At 36.1% G+C, this 20,495-nt stretch overlaps 1 protein-coding gene across 1 annotated transcript; it reads right to left on the reverse strand.

Moving 5' to 3' along the window:
• Positions 1-1,676: 1,676 nt before the first annotated feature.
• On the reverse strand, positions 1,677-19,342 carry LOC148876973 (uncharacterized). Its single transcript, XM_088968348.1, has 5 exons — positions 19,271-19,342; positions 8,465-9,092; positions 7,018-7,460; positions 6,575-6,588; positions 1,677-2,067 (listed from the first exon to the last, which is right to left on the reverse strand). The coding sequence occupies exons 1-5, from the start codon at positions 19,340-19,342 to the stop codon at positions 1,677-1,679; spliced, it is 1,548 nt and encodes a 515-aa protein (XP_088824474.1).
• Between the last annotated feature and the right edge of the window lie 1,153 nt (positions 19,343-20,495).

Raw genomic sequence — 20,495 nt, forward strand, 5'->3', positions numbered from 1 at the left:
TTATGGGTAGTCCCTATCAATTTAAACGCAAATAAAAAGACAGCGTAATGATTAGCTTAAATGGAAATCCAATAAAACCACCTAGGCATTTCAAACAAAAAGGTCGGAAGAAGATCACCATTGCTATCAAAATTACTTCAATTATAACTTCCAAAAGTGAATGTGTGTGGACTAAGAAAAACCTTCATACAACAAATCGCAACACATATAGCCTTGAGAATTAATCAAAGTAAAAGCCTCAATTCCATATCCTCACAGGTAAGTTGTTTTAAGGCAAGGGATTTCTCTCATGGAATTGGAAATCAGATAATCACTCAAGGAAAATGCAAATTTATGGACAAACAAACAAACGATCATTGATCAAAAGATAGGAAAGTTAGCTATTTAGAACTCTACCATTCTTACTACAAACCAACTTCAGGATTCCGATCAGTCAAATATGAGAGCAATACAAATAGAAATCGAGCCTAGCGAGAAAGACTGTTCCCCAAGAAAAGAAGTTAGTCTTTTGAATTGACGGAAGACTTTATTGTACTAAGTCTTCTTCTTCAATTCTTTTCTCTTCTTTTTTTTCTTTTTTTTTTTCTCTTTTCTCTTTCTTTTTTTTTCTTTTTGATAATGCAAAGTAGGAAAAGTGTAGAGTTTCTCACATAATTAATATTACACATGTTATTCCAAAGGCCTCACATAACATAACACGAACTAGTTCCCCCTCTCTTTTTTTTTATTTTTTTTCGGAAATTGACTAATATCATCCTTCAGCTTATTATCCAAATATTTCTCAATCCAAGTAATGTCATTCTAAACAACAACTAACCATATCAACAGATTAATGAAAGTTCATAAGTTGTTTCCTCAACTCTTCACTCACTATCAAACAACAATGCTTAGTATTCTGCACAAAAAGTTTTCAGAAGTTATTTTTTAATAATCAATATAGAAAAGTGACTTAAATCAAATAATTTTGAAATCATACCTAAATAGAAGAGTAGGAAATCCAATCTAAGCTTCTCAAGCATGCAATGCAAACTTATTCACACAAAAACTACCAGAATAAAAACAATAAGTAAAATGTTAGTTGTCTCTCTTTCACACAATAAGAATGTATATAAAAAGTGTGCATATTATGTGCATGCAATGCTACCACCCCCAACCTGAACGAGACAGTGTCCTCACTGGCAAAATAAATAAAAGAAATAACAAAGCAAAGGGTAGGGGACACCTGAGTGATGGACTGAGACCGGACCTACAAATTTATCAACTAGAAGGAAACATAAAATAACAAATAAAAGAAAAAAATAAAAGTGATAGTGTAGAAAGAGAGAACCTGATTAAGCATTGTAGACTGGAGCTACAAGAGTGATCTCTTCAGGTTGGTCTACCTTCTCCACATAATGCCTCAATCGTTGTCCATTGACTCAAAAAACTCTCCCATAGGTCGGATCCTCAATCTCAACAGCATCGTTAGGAAAGACTTGCTTCACCACAAACGGACCTGTCCATCTAGATCTTAGCTTTCCTGGGTGGAGATGCAAATGGGAATCATACAGATGCACTTGTTGGTTTAGCTCAAAATTCTTCCTTAGGATTTGTTTATCATGAGCCACTTTTAGTTTAGCCTTGTAGAGCCTAGAATTATCATATGCATCGTTCCTCAGTTCTTCTATCTCTGACAACTATAACTTCCTTTGAATACCTACAACATTTAAATCAAAATCAAGTGCTTTGACAGCCCTATAAGCTTTATACTCAAGCTCTACAGGTAAATTACATGCTTTCCCATAAATGAGTCGGTATGATGACATCCCAATGATAGTTTTGTAAGCAATACGGTATGCCCAAAGTGCATCAGAAAGGTGTAAAGACCAATCCTTGCGGTTCGGGTTGACCGTCTTTTCCAAAATTTGCTTAACCTCCCTATTAGCTAACTCAGCTTGCCCATTGGTTTGTGGATGGTAAGCAATTGACACCTTGTGAATAACACCGCACCTGTGCCTCAAAGCTTCAAAAGAACGATTACAAAAATGTGCCCCTTGATCGCTAATGATCACATGTGGCGTACCATACCTAGATAACACATTTCTTTAAGAATTTAACAACAACTTTGTTATCATTACTATGGCATGGCACAACTTCAACCCATTTAGACACTGAAGGGTTGAGAGATCCATCACATGGACGCCCAAAGATTGCGGAATAAGGGGCGAATTTCAAAAAATTTTCTCTCCCTTCAACTGGGAATCACATTCCCTATCTAGAAAATCATATTTTCAAGGATAAATCTTGAACCTTAAACTGAACCAGATCTGAACCAAAAGGAATGGGAGAGAATGATACCTGATACGGAGAAGCAATATCTCCCAACGAAGGTGTTCACGCCCAAGGAAGGATCCAAAGACTGCTCCCACTGAAGATGGCGCAGTGCAGGATGGAGCAGAATCAACAGTGTTCTTCCCCAAGAACTCTGTCCTTCGCAAGAAACAGCAGGATGGAACGTGAGCACAGCTTCCTTTTCAATCCTTTCTCAAAGAATTGATGTCAAGATCCAATCTTGACTTCTCCCATAGGGCGGCAAGAGCAGGGAGGCGGCAAGAGAGTATTCGCAGGGTGCAGAATTCTCTCTTCTTGATTTCAGCACTAAAAGAGGATCTGATGTGTTTCTTGGTCTCTCTCAAGGCTGCTGCCCCCTCCTTCCTTTTGTTAACTTGAAAAGATCAGCTCCTAATCCCATTAGGAGGTGCTTATCCAAATCATATTTGGATCAGCCTTCTCTTCTAATGATAAGGATAAACCCTTATCTTATCTACAGATTAGATTAGCTTTATCCTAATCTTATTAGGAGGTTTCTAGATCTGAATCACATTCAGATCTGGACTCTCTGAGTGGATAGGATCAAGACCCTATCCTAACTGCTAATCCATATCAGAATTCGCCCCTTTAATTAACTAAATTAATAGCCCACTTCGAAATGGGCTTTAGGCCCATTAAGCTTATGTGCTCACTTAACCTTCCTAACTGCTGCCCAGTTGGGCTTCCTTGTATGGCGTGGGACCCAAGCATTGATCTACACATCAGCCACATGGGTTCGGCCCAGCCTTTGTTACAAGGCCTGGTCGAATACACTGTTAAAGACAGTGCACCCCCTGAAACCCATCAAATGGGCTCTATGGGCCCAACACTTACCCTAAGTGGTCCCTGGGCCAAGCCACCTTGTAACACCCAGGGACTGTGGGCAGATGCAAGATTAGCCCATCAGGTATTATCCTCAATGGTCTTACACTTAACCTCTCAGCCCATAATAATCATACACTGCCCGACAAGAGAGGACCTCTCCCTCGGCTGCAAGGAACAGTGTTGCACTCTCGACTTATATGGATCCCGGGAATTAAAACCTTTTGCAAACATTTTAGAAATCATAATATATATACTTTTATATCTCATATAAAATATATTTTGCAAAACAAATTTCAACGGTTGAAATCGGCTACCGGTAGTCTTGGTTTCCAACAGTGAGAGCGCATCCCCGATCATTACCTTTGTCCGACAAAGGGGCTGATCCTGTCACTATGATCACCCACTCAGATGAATTCTTGGATTGTCCCAACATACCCAGGTTTTGACCCTGCTAAGGATCTCATTGATTGGTACATCAAAGACAGCCCGATCCGACACCTAGTGTAGTATCATAATCGAGTTTAGGGGTCGGGTGTAACTTTCTAGTTTTGCCCATCAATCTCCAAGGTCCAGGGCAATACTAGAAATCTGGTCCAGTTCAAAGATTCAATTAATCCCACACTGTATGTGCCTAGGGTCTCACCCCGGTAGCTGAGACAAGCCACCCCAACCGACTTGGTGGCACCACAGTGTCAACCTTGTCAGGATAGGTCTCCCCAGACCGACCCACTGGCTGTGAACATTCAAAACTAACACGAGTCTCAATAAGTGTCCAGTTTAAGGGTAATACATAGAAACATACCAAGGGAAATGAATCAAATATGTACTTTTAATCATTTACAATAAACTCATAAAGTACATCAATTTTGATTGAAGCTAAGGGCATACAAAACTGTCTAATAGACACATAGTCAACAGCAACAAGAATATAAAGATAACAAAAAGAAGGTGAAAATGGCCCCATGAAATCAATACCCCAATAGTAAAAAATCTCAATAACCAAGATGGGGTTAAGGGGCATCATATGACGATGAGTTAACATACCTAACCCTTGGCACCTATCACAAGAATGACAAAAGGCATTAGTATCCTTAAACAAAGTAGGCCAGTAAAGACCAATCAAAATGATGTTAGACAGTTTTTGTATGCCCTTAGCTTCAATCAAAATGATGTACTTTATGAGACTCATGTTAGTTTAGAATGTTCACAGCCAGTGGGTCGGTCTGGGGAGACCTATCCTGACAAGGATAACACTGTGGTGCCACCAAGTCGGTTGGGGTGGCTTGTCTCAGCTACTGGGGTGAGACCCTAGGCACATATAGTGTGGGATTAATTGGATCTTTGAACTGGACCAGATTTCCAGTATTGCCCTGGACCTTGGAGAATGATTGGCAAAACTGGAAAGTTACACCCGACCCCTACACTCGATTATGATACTGCACTAGGTGTCGGATTGGGCTGTCTTTGATGTACCAATCAGTGAGATCCTTAGCAGGGGTCAAAACCTGGGTATGTTGGGACAGTCTGAGAATTCATCTGAGTGGGTGATCATGGTGACAGGATCAGCCCCTTTGTCAGACAAAGGTAATGATCGGGGATGCACTCTCACTGATGGAAACCAAGACTGCCGGTAGCCGATTTCAATCGTTGAGATTTGTTTTGAAAAATATATTTTATATGAGATATGAAAGTATATATATTATTGGTTTCGAAATGATTTGCAAAAGGTTTTAATTCCCGGGATCCATATATGAGAGAGTGCAACACTGTTCCTTGCAGCCAAGGGAGAGGTCCTCTCTTGTCGGGCAGTGTATGATCATTATGGGCTGAGAGGTTAAGTGTAAGGCCATTGAGGATAATACCTAATGGGCTAATCTTGCATCTGCCCTACCCTTTGTCGGACAAAGGTAATGATCGGGGATGCACTCTCACTGATGGAAACCAAGACTGCCGGTAGCCGATTTTAATCGTTGAGATTTGTTTTGAAAAATATATTTTATATGAGATATGAAAGTATATATATTATTGGTTTCGAAATGATTTGCAAAAGGTTTTAATTCCCGGGATCCATATATGAGAGAGTGCAACACTGTTCCTTGCAGCCAAGGGAGAGGTCCTCTCTTGTCGGGCAGTGTATGATCATTATGGGCTGAGAGGTTAAGTGTAAGGCCATTGAGGATAATACCTAATGGGCTAATCTTGCATCTGCCCACAGTCCCTGGGTGTTACAAGGTGGCTTGGCCCAGGGACCACTTAGAGTAAGTGTTGGGCCCATAGACCCCATCTGATGGGTTTCAGGGGGTGCACTGTCCATAACAGTGTATTCGGCCAGGCCTTGTAACAAAGGCTGGGCTGAACCAATGTGGTTGATGTGTAGATCAATGTTTGGGTCCCATGCCATACAAGGAAGCCCAACTGGGCAGCAGTTTGGAAGGCTTAATGAATACATAACCCTAAATGGGCCTTAAGCCCATTTTGAACTGGGATAATTTGATTAGTCTTTATGGGGCGAATTCTGAGATAAGATCAGCTGATAGGATTGGGCCCACACCCTATCCATTCAGAGAGTCCAAGATCTAAATGAGATTCAGATTTGGAAACTTCCTAATTAGATTAGGAGCTAGCTGATCTAATCTGCAGATAAGATAAGGATTATCCCTTATCTTAAAGGGACTTCTAATCCAGATATGATTTGGGTTAGCAACTCCTAATGGGATTAGGAGCTGATCCCTTTAAGTCTATAAAAGGAAGAGGGGGCGGCAGCCTTTAAACATCCAACAATCACTGGCAACAGTCTTGTCTTCAGAGCTGAGACCACAGAAGAGAGAATTCTGCACCCTGCAAATTCTCTCTAGCCGCCTCCTTCCTACAGCCGCCGCCTACAACAGTTCGATCTCCATTGCTTGGGAGAAATCAAGATTGGATCTTGATTCCAATCTTTTGGAGAAAAGGTTGGTAGGAGTTGTATTCACAAGTCGTCCAGGTGATTCTTGGGAAGTATCAAGTTCTTAGGAAGAACACTGTTGATTCTACTCCACCCTGCACTGCGCCATCTTCAGTGGGAGCAGATTTTGGATCCTACCTTGGGCGTGAACACCTCCATTGAGAGATACTATTTCTCTGTATCAGGTATTATCTCTCCCTACTCCTTTTGGTTCAGATCTGGTTCAGTTTATGGTTCAAGAATGATCATTGAAAATATGATTTTCTAAATAGGGAATTCGATTCCCAGTTGAAGGGAAAGAAAAAATTTTTGAAATTCGCCCCCTTTATTCCGCAATCTTGGGCGTCCATATGATGGATTTCCTATCCCTTCACATGAAATCAATACCACAATAGTCAAAAATCTCAATAACCAAGATGGGCTTAAGGGGCATCATATGACGATGAGTTAACATACCTAACCTTTGGCACCTATCACAAGAATGATAAAAGGCATTAGTATCCTTAAACAAAGTAGGCCAGTAAAGACCACTTTGTAGAACCTTTGCAACAGTCTTCTTCATAGAAAATGGTCACCACAAGCTTAAGAATGACAGAAATTAAGGACACTATTAATCTCACTTTCTAGAATACAACGCCTCATGATTTGGTCTAGGTAATATACTTAAACAAGTAGGGATCATCCCAAAAAAAATTTCTTACCTCCACCAAGAACTTACGCTTATCTTGTGCACTCTAGTTCGATGGAACTTCACTTGAAACTAAGTTGTTAACGATGTGGGTATACCATGGCACTTGGATAACAGTGAACAAATGCTCATCGGGGAAGTCATCTCAAATGGGTGGGTCATCATCAGTAGAATTATTGAACTCCAATCAAGACAAGTGATCACCCACTACATTTTTGGTGCCCTTCTTATCCTTGATCGTTAGATCAAATTCCTGCAAAAGCAAAATCCACCTAATCAAGCGAGCCTCAACATCCTTCTTAGAAAGAAGGTGCTTAAGAGTTGTGTGGTCAGTAAACACAATAATAGGTGAACCAATGAGATAAGCACGGAATTTATCTAAAGCAAAAACAGCAGCTAGTTGCTCCTTTTCAGTTGTAGAATAATTCCTTTGAGCACTATTAAGAATTCTACTAGCATAATAAATAACAAAGGGTTTCCCCACCCTTCGTTGGCCTAAAACAGCTCCCACTGCATAGTTACTAGCATCACACCTAATCTCAAATGGAAGGTTCCAATCCGGTGATTGCATGGTTGGTGCAGTGGTTAGCTTAGTGATGAGAGTTCTAAAAGCTTCTTCACACTTTGGGGTCCAAACGAACTCAGCATCTTTGACTAGGAAGATGCATGATGGTCATGCTATAGCAGAAAAATTCTGTATGAACCTCCTGTAAAAACCAACATGTCCGAGAAAACATCGGACTTCTCTTACCATTTTGGGAGTGGGTAATTTAGAGATCAACTCCATTTTGGCATTGTCAACCTCTATTCCTCTTTCAGACATGATGTGTCCCAAAACTATACCTGAAGACACCATAAAATGACATTTTTCCCAATTAAGCACAAGTCCTTTTTCTTCACATCTAGTCAAAAGCACTTTCAAATTAAGTAAGCATGAGTCAAAAGAATCACCAAAAATAGTCAAATCATCCATAAAGACTTCCATGCATTTTTCAACCATGTCAGAAAACACACTAAGCATGCAACATTGAAAGTAGTTGGAGCATTACATAAACCAAATTGCATCCTAAAGAAAGCACAAGTACCAAAAGGACATGTAAAAGCAGTCTTATCCTAATCTTCTAAAGCTATTGCAATCTGATAATAGCCTGAATAATCCTCAAGAAAGCAATAGAAAGGATGGCCAACCACACGTTCCAAGATTTGGTCAATAAATGGTAATGGAAAATGGTCTTTTCGGGTGGCTGCATTTAATTTCCTATAGTCAATGCACATGCGCCACCCAGTTACTACCCTAGTGGGAACAAGAACTCCTTCCTCATTTTCAACTATTGTGACCCCTGATTTTTTTGGCACAACTTGTGTAGGATTAACCCATTTACCATCAGATTTAGGTTATATGATTCTTGTGTCTAACAGTTTTAAGACCTCATTTTCAACAACTTCTTTCATTATTGGGTTCAATCTTCTTTGGGGGTCTCGACATGGGATAGTTCCTTCTTCTAAATGAATCATATGGGAACATACCAGTGGGCTTATACCTTTAATGTCAACTATGGTTCAACCTAGTGCAGCCTTATGTTCTCTTAACAGATTTATCAATTTCTCATCTTGCTCAATACTAAGTTCAGAAGATATTATAATAGGAAAGGTATCACCTGGTCTCAAAAATGCATGTTTCAATCCTTCAAGTAGTAGGGATAACTCCACTTTGGGTGTCTCCATAAAAGATGGCTTCAGCTGGTCTCTCTCACGTGGCAATTCCTCAAAGCGTGGTTGCCAAAACTTCTTATGCTTATCCTGCATATCATTAGAAATAGGGGAAGCATTAGAAACATCATTAACAGGATAAAACAAAAATTCAAATTTCAATTCAGAATCATAGAGGAGATATTCTAAATATTCAAAATTTTCCCTTTCATCTACTTCCTCTATAATGAGAGAGTCTATCATGTAGGAATGATAGCACTCGTCCTCGTCTTGGGGCTGCTTCCCAACATGAAAAATGTTCACCTCAAGAGTCATATTCCCAAATGAAAGCTTCATCAAACCATTCCTATAATTAATAAGAGTATTGGTTGTAGTAATGAATGGCCTTCCTAAAATAAGTAGAATATTTGACTCACTATCAACTATAGATTGAGTATCTAAAACCAGAAAATTAACAGGATAATATAATTTATCAATCTGAAGCAAAACGTCTTCCATTATCCCTCTTGGTTTTTGAATAGAATGGTCAGCCAATTGTAACACCACGGACATGGGTTTTATCTCTCCAATATCTAACTGCAAGTAAACTGAATAAGGCACTAAATTTACACTTGCTCTTAGGTCCAAGAGAGCTTAAAAAATTTAACAATCCAACTTCCTCATAGAATTCAAATTAGGATCCATGTTTATTAGATCTAATCAAATTGGATTTGGATATACCTTGAATCAAATTCGATCCAATCTATTTGCATTCCTATGGATAAATTAGACATAACGCCAAAAATAATACTTCAATTCAATTTAGATAGACACCATTTAATTGGAAATGTCATAAAGCTCCATCTTCAATTTTGCTTATATATATAAAATTGGTACTACCATGTCAGCAGCCCTTCCTAATTTTCTTTTTTTTTTGAATTTTTTATATTTTAATTCCACATAATTACCCATTAAACCAATAAGGAAATTGCATATGCTTAACTATTTCTAACAAACCATAAAGAAAGAAGGATTTGATTTTCTAATGTTTAGCCAAGTGGCACCACTTTCCCCCACTTCCTCCTAAATTATCTCTAATTCCTATTTTTATCTCCTAAATTATCTCCAACTCCTATTCATCTCTTAATTTATCTCTAATTTAGTAGAGAGATTCTCTCCTAAACTACCTCTAATTCCTATTTATCCTCTCCCCCACTTTTTATCTATATCTATCTAAAGCAAGTTTGAATTAAAAAAAATCAGAACTATTTAAATGTTATAACGAAATTATATACTAAATTTAAAATATTTATAAAAATACAAAAAAAAATTAATAGATTTAATAATATTCATATTATTAATAATTCAATATTTTTACAAAATTCATCATGAAATTATGTGGTGACAATATAAATTATAATTTTACGAATTATTCAATTTAAATGTTATTCAAAAAATAAAAATTTAACATTAAAAAATAAAAATTATTTCAATATTTCAATAACTAAAAATCTTAAATAAAAAACATTAAAAATAGCTAAATAATATAACAAAATATTTAATATTACATAATAACACAAATAAATAAAATTCAAATAATGAAAATTTTTAAACATTTTACATATTATTTAAATATTTCAATAAAAAATATTTAACATGACAAAATTTTAAATAATTAAGATAACGAAATTATGCAATAAATTTAAAAAAAAAACTTAAAACTAGAAAAATTAATTATAATAGACTTCATAATATTCATATTAATAATAATTTAATATTTTATAAAATTAATAACGAATTATGTAATAGTAGTACAATTATAATTTTATGGATTATTAAATTCAATAAATAATTAATATTTTAAGAATTTAAATAACAATATTATTTCAACAACTAAATAATATTGTAAATAACTAATTTCACATATATCAATTAATAATTATAAAAAATAACTATCAACAAAATTATATTATCTTAGTAATAATTTTACAATAATAGTGTATATTCATTATATATTTATAAATACTATATTTAATATTTATTTTATTTTCAGTAATTATTTATTGTTTTTTATATATATGCTTTCAATAATTATTTATAAATGTATTTTTATTTTTTTTATTTAATAGAAGATTATCAATAATTATTGTAGATTAAACAACTATTATTTAACTTTTGAAATTTAATTTTTCGTATTTATTGTATTTTTGTTATAAATTTATTTTTAGTAATTATGTATCTTTTATAATTTATAGGTTAATACTTATTCGAGATTAAACTATTATTTAAGATTACACTATTTATTGACTAAGTTAATATATTTTTCAGTATTTATTATATTTTTGTAATTGTTGTATTTTTATTTTATATCTATTATATTTTCATTTTAAACTTATTTTCAATGATTGTGGACATTCTCTATAAATTTTCAATAATTTTTGGAGATTAAACTATTGTTATTTATTGGAGATTAGACTATAAATTTAGTCCAAATTAGGAGTGTTCAATGACTGCTTCACTTCAGTTGTAAGCTATTTCGCCAACCAAATCAATTTGATCAAGTCAGTAGTTTGTCACTCGAAAATGATTGACCATTAGCGAAATCCCACCAAGTCAGGTTGTATCGATTTGGGTCTATTGTTTAACTTTCTCTTAACAAAGCACGGGTCCCGTCACCATGCCTCTCCTTGCTCCATTATCCCCATCCTTCATTCTCTTTGACTTTCTCTCCTCTCCCCTTCCCACCACTCCCATTAAGCCATGTCACCTAACTACCTAAAAATATTTCTATAATCTCTCTCCTAAGGTGTCTCATTTAAACCAATAACAAAGTATCATGTTGCCCCACTCCCTAATCAATTCCTAAAATGCATCCCCCCAATTTAGAAACCAATTAGCCCCCCACAACATCCCACAACGCATTCCCCCAATCGAGAGATGTTCCCAATACACAGAGGGGATGTTCTGTGGGACGTTGTGGGGGGCAATCTCGTGGGGAGCTGATTTGAACTCCCCAATCTATATCCACTCTCCCCCATTTAAAATATTCATATTAATATTTAATCCCACCCATTTTCAATGAGTATTAAATAGTGTTATTACCAAAAGTTAATAAATACGGTTACTAAGTTACCAAAAATTAAATATTCTTATTAGTATGGTTAGTAAATTACCAAAAATTAATAAATATTGTTATTAATTAACTCATTAACAACATTTTATAGAAATTGAAAACTCTTTAACTAATTTCTATAAAATTGAGAATTACATTTAACAATTATCAAAAAGTATAAAATTTTAGTTATTATTATTAATATAATTAATAACCAAATACAAATGGGGGAACAAAATATTATAATGTTAGAAAATGAAATTATTAATTAATTTATATTGAAAAATAAAATACAAATTAGTGCAATTTTGTTTGTAAACTACCAAATAAAAAAATATATTTAATAACAATTTAAAAAAATCAATAAATCCCATAGTTACACAAATGTAATAAAATTTTCAAAAATTTTCATAAAACTACATTTTCGTAAAATAACATTTTTGAAATTAAAAGATATAAAGTATTTGAAAGTTTATTTAAATGCATTAAATAATTGTTGAAAATTATTAGAATATTTTGGAAAATTTAGGAAAATTTATTACATCTGATAGATTTTGGAAAACCATTGAAAAAGTATGTAATTTTCATTGAAAATTATTAAAGATAAATGACTATTGGAAATGGAAAACTATAATTTGAACAAATAATTACACAAATTATTAAGATAAATTAGTATACTATTGGAAAAAGGAAATTATTGGTTTGTTTATATTAGAAATTATAAGATAAATTAGTATAATTTTGTAAGTAAACCATTTAAAAATAAAATAAATTATTTAATAAAAATTTAAATAAATTTGAATAAATTTTCAAAATTACACAAGTACAATATATTTTCCAAAATTTTCATAAAATTGCATTTTTGAATATTGAAGACAATTTTTAGTGTACTTTTAGAAATTTACCATGTGGTTGATACTCAATATATCCTTTTGATCATTTTTATCATCAAATTGAATATTTGGTTGACGGGGACAGTGTTTTCAAAACTAGATCAAACTAGATGGTTACACCGGAAAAATTGAGAACTAGACAGAGTTTCACCTCAAAACCGTTTTTTGTCCAAAAATTGTTTATTTGGTTAGCGAACCGTTGACCTGGGCGGTCAAACCGTTAACATGGACAATAGTTTTTGGCCTTCTTTTTGTTTTTCTAATTTTTTTTTTGTCGAAGCGGGTCATCCATTCGGACTGAACAATCAGACCATTCGACCCCAGAATAGTTCCCTATCTGGTTCAATTTTAAAAACCTTAGACGATGAGTGGGTGCCTTGCCTTGAGTTTGGCTTGGTGCATGGCATGGCTTGGCCCAAGGCCCGGCCCATTGACCAGCCCAACCCACGGCATAGTACGGGCCCATGCAGGCTCGAACTGTGGGCCGTGCTGAACCGACCCCCCAAATTATCCTAGAGGAGGGAGGCACGGCCCGAGATGCCTCATGGGCCAACACAGCAAAACTCGCACTTTGTGCAGGCCACATATGGGTCGTATCGTGCTGACCCAACACGACCCAATTTACACCTCTACTTGAACCCGTCCAATATCGAAGACGGGGCAGGGAAATTCAAGGATTCTCCATCCTTGATGAGGAATGGGATGCCTTGCCCCTGAACTCGCCTGACATTGAGGAGTGGTTACCTTGCCCTAAACCCGCGTGACACTGGGGACAGGGCGGGGATGGGGTAGAGTGTTGACTATGGGGCAAGGAAAGGGATGGGGTGCCTTGCTCTAAACCCACCTTGTTGTCATTCCTATATAATTATTAATTATTAGTAGAATTAATAAAAATATTAGATTTTATAATTATTTTTATTTATTTAAAATTAATCAAACTTTCATTTAAAAATAATAAAAAGAATAAAAATTATTAAAATCACTATAATTTATTAATAAAACAAAATTTATTAAAAAATATTTGTTCTTATTCAATTAACAATAATTATTTTTTATAAATCAACATTAAATAAAAAATAAAATTATTAAATCTTTCAAATTTTCCCTTAAAGTCCCTACTAGTAAATAAAATAAAGTTCGCATACAGGTGCGTTTGTTTATTCATTTTCCTCATTTTTGCTTAATCCAAATTTCCAATAGTAGATTCTTAGTCTAATGCCTTGAACGAAAATCGTTGTATTATAGTGTTGAGTATTCCCGCCTGTCACGCGGGCGACCCGAGTTCGATCACCGGCAACGGCGTTCTCCTTTAACTTTATTTGCTTCACACGAACAAAGTGCCAACACACTCTCTCTCTCTCTTCCGTGGAAATGGCGCATTTCCATTTTTTTAGCAAAGCCACACACTCTCTCTCTCTTCCATTTAGGTTTCACCCGAAGTACCATAAAATCCATTCCCGGTGATAAAAATTGCCCATTACCCATTACTGATTGTCCATACGAAATCAGATCCGATGCGAATCCGAATTCGATTTGATTAGAAACAGATTCGTGCCACAAATTCGTAAGCTGATCCTAAGTAATCGTTGTTGTTCATTGGGTTCCGGAGGAACTACTTCGTTAGGATTGGGGAATTTCTGCTATTCTTCCTGAATAGCCTGGATTCTCCAGATATCACGCTTGAGCTTAACAAATCGAATTGAATCGAAAAAGCTGATCCGTTAGGTCAAATTCGAATATAGACTGATCCGATCCAATCTGTTTATTATGAAATATTATATATTATATATTTTAATATATTATTATATTATTATATTATATAAATTATATTATTTATATTAAATCATCAGGTTTTTTATTATAATTCTAATCAAATCAGATATTCCATAATATATTTGAATTTAAATTCGAATCATGTTATTGAAAATCAGACGGATTCTTATTGGATTTGGATCAGTGAAATTTTCTTAACGGATTGGACCAGATATATCCTTACGGAATCTGAGCCAGTCCTTTTGCAGCCCTATTACCTACAAATTGTTTTCATATCTCTACCCACAATTAATTATATCTATGCATTAAGAGTATTTCCCTTATTATTCATGGATGTTATCAATACGCAATTTTTCGAAGTGTGTTTTTGCATAGCAGAGCCTAACTTATGCACTTGAACTATTATGGCAAATCTAAAACCTAAGCTTGTTCCTCAACCAGGTTCCTTAATGAGCAATAGAATAGAAAAAAGCAAACAACCATCCATTTTCCTGTCAATCGAATGCGAGGAGAGAAAATTTTGACCTACGAGTTCGCGTAGACCTTAAGTTCTCTGCACGCCTTCAAGTAGAAATTGGACCTACAAGGTAAGGAGGATCGTGCTAACAATTGGGTCATCCGGGCTTGGATTTTGAGGCCTAGCTTACGAGCTTGAATTGTTTTGTCAAATCTAAAACCCAACTTTCTCCTCTACTAAATTCCTTAATCAACAATAGAACAAAAACGAGTAAACAACCATCCATTTTCCTATACAATCAAATGCGAGGGGAGAGAAATTGGACCTACAAGATAGGAAGGAGGTTCATGCGCCTTCGATCATTGTAGCAATCGGGTCATGTTGAGCTTGGCTTTTGAGGCCCATACGTTGGCACAACATGAAAAGTGGGTCATGTTGGCACAACACGAACTAACCCGCTAAAATATACTTGTTGGGGACCCTCAAAACAATTATTTTTTGCTTTTTTGTAGGATTTTTATATAAATACCCCAACAATAATAAACAGCTAATTAAGGGAGTATTTGTGTATTTTCACATTGGTAGGGAGAAAAAATGACAATAATGCCCTTCCAACAACTAGGGGTGAACATTCAGTTTATTTAATTCAGTTTTTAACCAAAACCAAACCAAATTATAGAAAAACCAAAATTTTCGGTTTGGTTTTCAGTTATTTCAGTTAAAACTGAATTTTGGGGACCCTCAAACAACTATTTTTTGCTTTTTTGTAGGATTTTTACATAAATACCCCTGGGCCTAGTGTGGGCCTGGGCCCAGATCAGGGGTAATTTTATCATAAAAATATTTAATAAACTTGATTGGCCATTCAGGAGTAGTTTGGTTATGTAATGAACAACTCTTATTAGTTCTTAATGGTCATTAATGAAAATCTTGAGAAAGGGTGAATTTTGAAAATAGAATTCAATGAGAAAGGGGATATATGGAGGTTTTGAAAAGTCATGGTAAATTTTAGATAGAACTAGCTAAGAAACCCATGTGATGAACAGGTGAAAATAAATGAAAAAATCAATAATTAAAAATATAATTAAATTCACTAATGCAAATCAAGTATATAAAAATCTAATTTGGGATGAAAATATGGTGTTGACCTCAACTTGGAAAGGATTTGGATTTAGGTCTTTAGTAGCTACAATTTAATCCAAACCCATACTGGCATTTGGCATCCTATACCTTGTCAATTGTCTCATTGTTGATGATCATATCCCACTACAACCAGGGTAGGAGTTAAGGGGATGGGGGATGGGCTACCCCATTTTTTAGCCCCATAAAACATAAGAAATAAAAGAAACAAAATGAAAAAGGAATGAAAACTTTTAATCAATGGTGTTGGTATCAAGATGGAGGCACTGTAGTATAATAATATTTTGACTTTTTTGGTGAATATAATATTTTCACATTATTTGATTGGGGCATTATGGAATTTTAACCTTATGAAAACTTTCTCCCCATCTATATTTAAGTTGAAAATATTAGAGAGCCAAAAACATTTCTTTATTCTATTTAACCATTTTTAACATGGACTATTGTTATGAGATTTTACTTTCTCAGTAGTCGACTTATAAACACGTAATAAATTTATATATCAACTTGAAAAAAATTCAATCTTAATAATTAATACAATGTCTAGGCTATTGAAGTGTAGTAGTTATGGTCTTCGGAATATCTTTTGTCCTCTTTCTCAAAACCCTCATCGCCCATTCCTCTCCCTCTAAAGATTAGTTATGATCTTCACTTTCAAATTCACTTCTCTATTTATCTCTTTCCCTCACTCAAACGAAAATGCCTTTGATTATTCTATCTTCAAGACCAACACGTTAATGGTGAATGTTCTTAACAAATTATAACTTGGACCTTTTGGGTTTAGGTGATGAGATGGGGTATGTTTTTCCAATTTATACCACTAGTTAGGCATAGTATTCATCTTCTAGGATACCACTAGATTAATAAAATGATTTGATTTTTTTTGAACAATGGATCATAAAACAAATCAAAACTTTTATTCCTTTTGGTAACTAAACAACAGAATTTAACCTTGCTTCTTACTCAAAAACCATCCATTCACACTGCTCACTTTGTCTTCTTAGTTGTTGGTTATCTTCTTCCTCTTCACCGACAATTTTGCTACTGTAGTAAAGAGAGGGAGAAGGCTAGGTCCTGTTTTTAAGATTTTCAAATGAAAAATTATTTTATTTTCTTTCAAAAGCATATGAAAGTTTCTTCCAGCCGTAAGCAGTTTCTTGCTTTTATTTTCTATATTTCACTTTTGATCAAAATTAAGCATTCATATAATTTTAATTATGATTCATTGTTTGGAGAAGATATATTTCTTATGGTCCATTGAATGTGAATCCCCTTTATAGACAACCATAACATGGCTATAATAAATAATTGAATCCTTTTATTGAGTCTACTACTATCTTTCACCCATAGCTAAAAAAAGTATCCAAACAAACCCTAAATTAATATTAAGCCCATAGTAGGATTCTTATTATCTACCTAAAATTAATATTAATTCAACAAGAGGTGTCTTTTGTATTCTTTTCAAGTTTTGGTGTTTAGATGATTTCACATGCACTACATTAATCCTAAGTAAGGTTCATGAATTTTTAATTTTTATTCTAAATATTAGGGTGAATATATAGAATAATTGATTGATATATGAAAACATAAATAATGATAAATTATTGGTTATGGGATCTCCAACCACCATTTAGCGGTCCTTAAGTGTCATTTGTGTAATTGATGAGAATTTTTGGATGGTTGCAATTAGGGGTGATCATTTCAGCCCGACTTGGCTCGGCTCGGAAATTCTGGGCTTGGGCCTAGATTTTGTGTTCAGGCCTAGCCCGGGCTTGGGCCCACATTAGGCCCGCAAATTTTAGGACCGAGCTTGGGCTTAATACTTCAAGCCCGGCCCGGGCCCGGTCCGCATATATTTAAACTTACACATTTTGTGTATAATGTATGTATATGTATACAAGTTATTTTACATTATATTATATATTTTATGTATAATATTATCACATGATATGTATAATTTATATTATATGTAATATTTTATATTATATAATATATAAAATAAAAGTTTAATGCATGTTATGTCATTTAGTATAAAATATTATAAGTATGTAATGTTTTATATATGAAAGACATTGGCCTAGAATCAGGCCCAGTCAGGCCCGGGCCTGTTGGGCTAGGGCTTATGTTACAAGCCCAGAACCTCGGGCCAGGCTGGGCCCAAGGCCTAAGCTATAACCCTTATCATAAGTGCAAAGCTTGGCCCGGTCCATGATCACTCCTAGTTGCAATGAGTTAAAAGAAAATAGTAGGTAACAACATGATCACACCGGAGACGTGGTCATTTATGATAGATCAAATACTTGAGCGATCAAAAAAATAACATTGAAAAACAAAAATTGTTAAGGGAAAGGGGATGGGCTACCCCCTGTTCTGTAGCCCCATGAAGTGAAAAAAAAAAGAAAAAGATGGAAAGTAAAATCAAGATACAACCATATTAACAATTTGCATTCTCAAAATTTTGTCGTTGGAAAAACTTTGATAAACGGTGTATACATTCTCTTGGAAAAACAAAAATTATAGAAGATAAAAAGAAAAAGTAAAATCAAGCTTTTTGACTAAACAATTGTTACAATCATCACTTTTATAAATGGTACATTTATGGAAATTTGGAGTTAAACATTTATGGGTGGGGAAATTTTCTCGCCTAGAATGCACAGCATGGTGCGACGACATCACATAAACGGTGGCAGAAAAAATGTCAATTGCTTTTTTTTTATTTTTTAATTTAAGAAAATACAAATCTTTTGGAAAAGCATGCTTTCTTTTTCCTCAAATCTTTTCCATTTTCTATGCTCACGGCTCATCTCCAACTCCCTCTCCACCTCCAAGTTGTGTCAGATAGAGAAATAAAACCACCAGATAACCAACATGAGACTGTGGCCATGAAGTCAAAGACCCCGGCCATCTAGCGTCAAGCCCAAGACCGAGGCCATAGAGTCGAAGATCAAGAGCAAGTACAGAAGCATAGCCTATGGTCCCTACCAACCAACAGAACATGCTCGACAAAATGATCAAACTTCCATTAATAAAAAGGTTGATACAATGATTATAAGATTCGCATAGTGTACAATAAAAGAAAAAAAAAAAGAGAACATTAATCTAGGTCAGTCATGTTATCCACAGGGACCACCTCCTTGGGAGTTGTTGCGTTGTCGTTTAAGGTGGGCTACTTAGTTGACGGCTCCTCAGCATGGAAAGGAATGTACTACCCCATTGTCATGGCGATTGCAAGGTGCTCGCACATCACTCTCCTTTGACAGTGAGCCAAACCAGAATGCCAGGAATCCATGGCAAAGTCATCAAGGGTGATCTGGTATTCCTCATACTCCTTTTACCTCACCACCGCTTCTTCCTCAGCACAAAGTAGCTTTTCCTCCGTCTCATCGGCCGCCTTTCATGCCTTGTCGCGAACCCCCTTGAGCTCATGAGCACGGCTCTTCAGACACTGCAACTCTTCATCCTTGGCTGCCATCGCTTACCTCAGCTCATCCATCTCTGCCTGTAGATGGGAGAACTCGCCCTCCTGAGCCTCGGCCATCTAACATATGGTGTGCATCCGGTCAACCAATGTCGTCACCGCATAGACAACCTACAAAAGAAACATGTAAGTCAATGAGCACGGAAATCACACCGAAGATCAGAAAGGCAGTGCAAAGAGTCTTACCGTGATGGATTCCCTAATGGCTGCACTCTCCAATACCCCACTCGTGCAATCACTGGTCTCCCTACAAATGCCAGGCAGCAGAATGCCCCTAGCCAACTGCTCAAGCATGCCCTTAGTTTCTAGAGTGTCCTCAGGTCGGACACTCGAGTTTGGCCTATATACCTCGAACGCAGGCTCCACTAGACTCGACGGAACCTCAAGACTTGCCTGTGGCGTGGACCATGGTCTAGCATGCGATGGAGACCCATCAGAGCCGATATCCACCATGTCTCCCTCAATAGGCCTCGGCCTCTTATGCTGCCAAGGAGTCACAACATTGGAGCGGCGCTTCTATTGAGCCACCCCAGCCTAGGCCGCCGCCCTCCTCTGCACGATAGCCTGCATGTGTCTTATTCTCTCCTCCTCATCAACGACCACCATATTTGCTAAACAGAATGAGTCAATCAAAGCCAAAGAAATGAAACAAGAAGAAAGACACAAAAGCAAGGGCAGACAGTTGGGGCCTCTATCCGCCTAATGACCGCTAACTCCTCCCTAGACAGCTCGACCTCTACCGGTGCCTTCACCTTGGTCCTCAGGATTGACAACTCGGCGAGGAATGGCCAGCCCCCCGAGCAACACACGAAGAAGAACCCCTCCTTCCATTGTTTCACTAAGGAGGGGCTCCAGTGAGCACCTTATTGTGTTACCGAGCTGAGATGTAATAATAGCCCTGCTTGTGCTTCTTCAAGTATAGAAAGTATGTGAACATTGGCAGGGTGATATCCACATTGTGAACCAAGCAATAAAAAAGGAGGCTATCCAAGTATCTAAAGGAATTAGACATCAGCTGGATTGGCTGGACGCGGTACCACCTCAACATCGTTGCGATTCCCTTACTCAATGCAAATCTCAACCCGACTATCAAACTGTGCTCATAGATGCAAAGTTCCCCCAGCCAAGCTGAGGTAGACCTCTCACT

Source organism: Nelumbo lutea, chromosome 1 (assembly GCF_056320005.1).
Source record: "Nelumbo lutea isolate HS-2025 chromosome 1, American lotus-T2T, whole genome shotgun sequence".
Taxonomy (NCBI): domain Eukaryota; kingdom Viridiplantae; phylum Streptophyta; class Magnoliopsida; order Proteales; family Nelumbonaceae; genus Nelumbo; species Nelumbo lutea.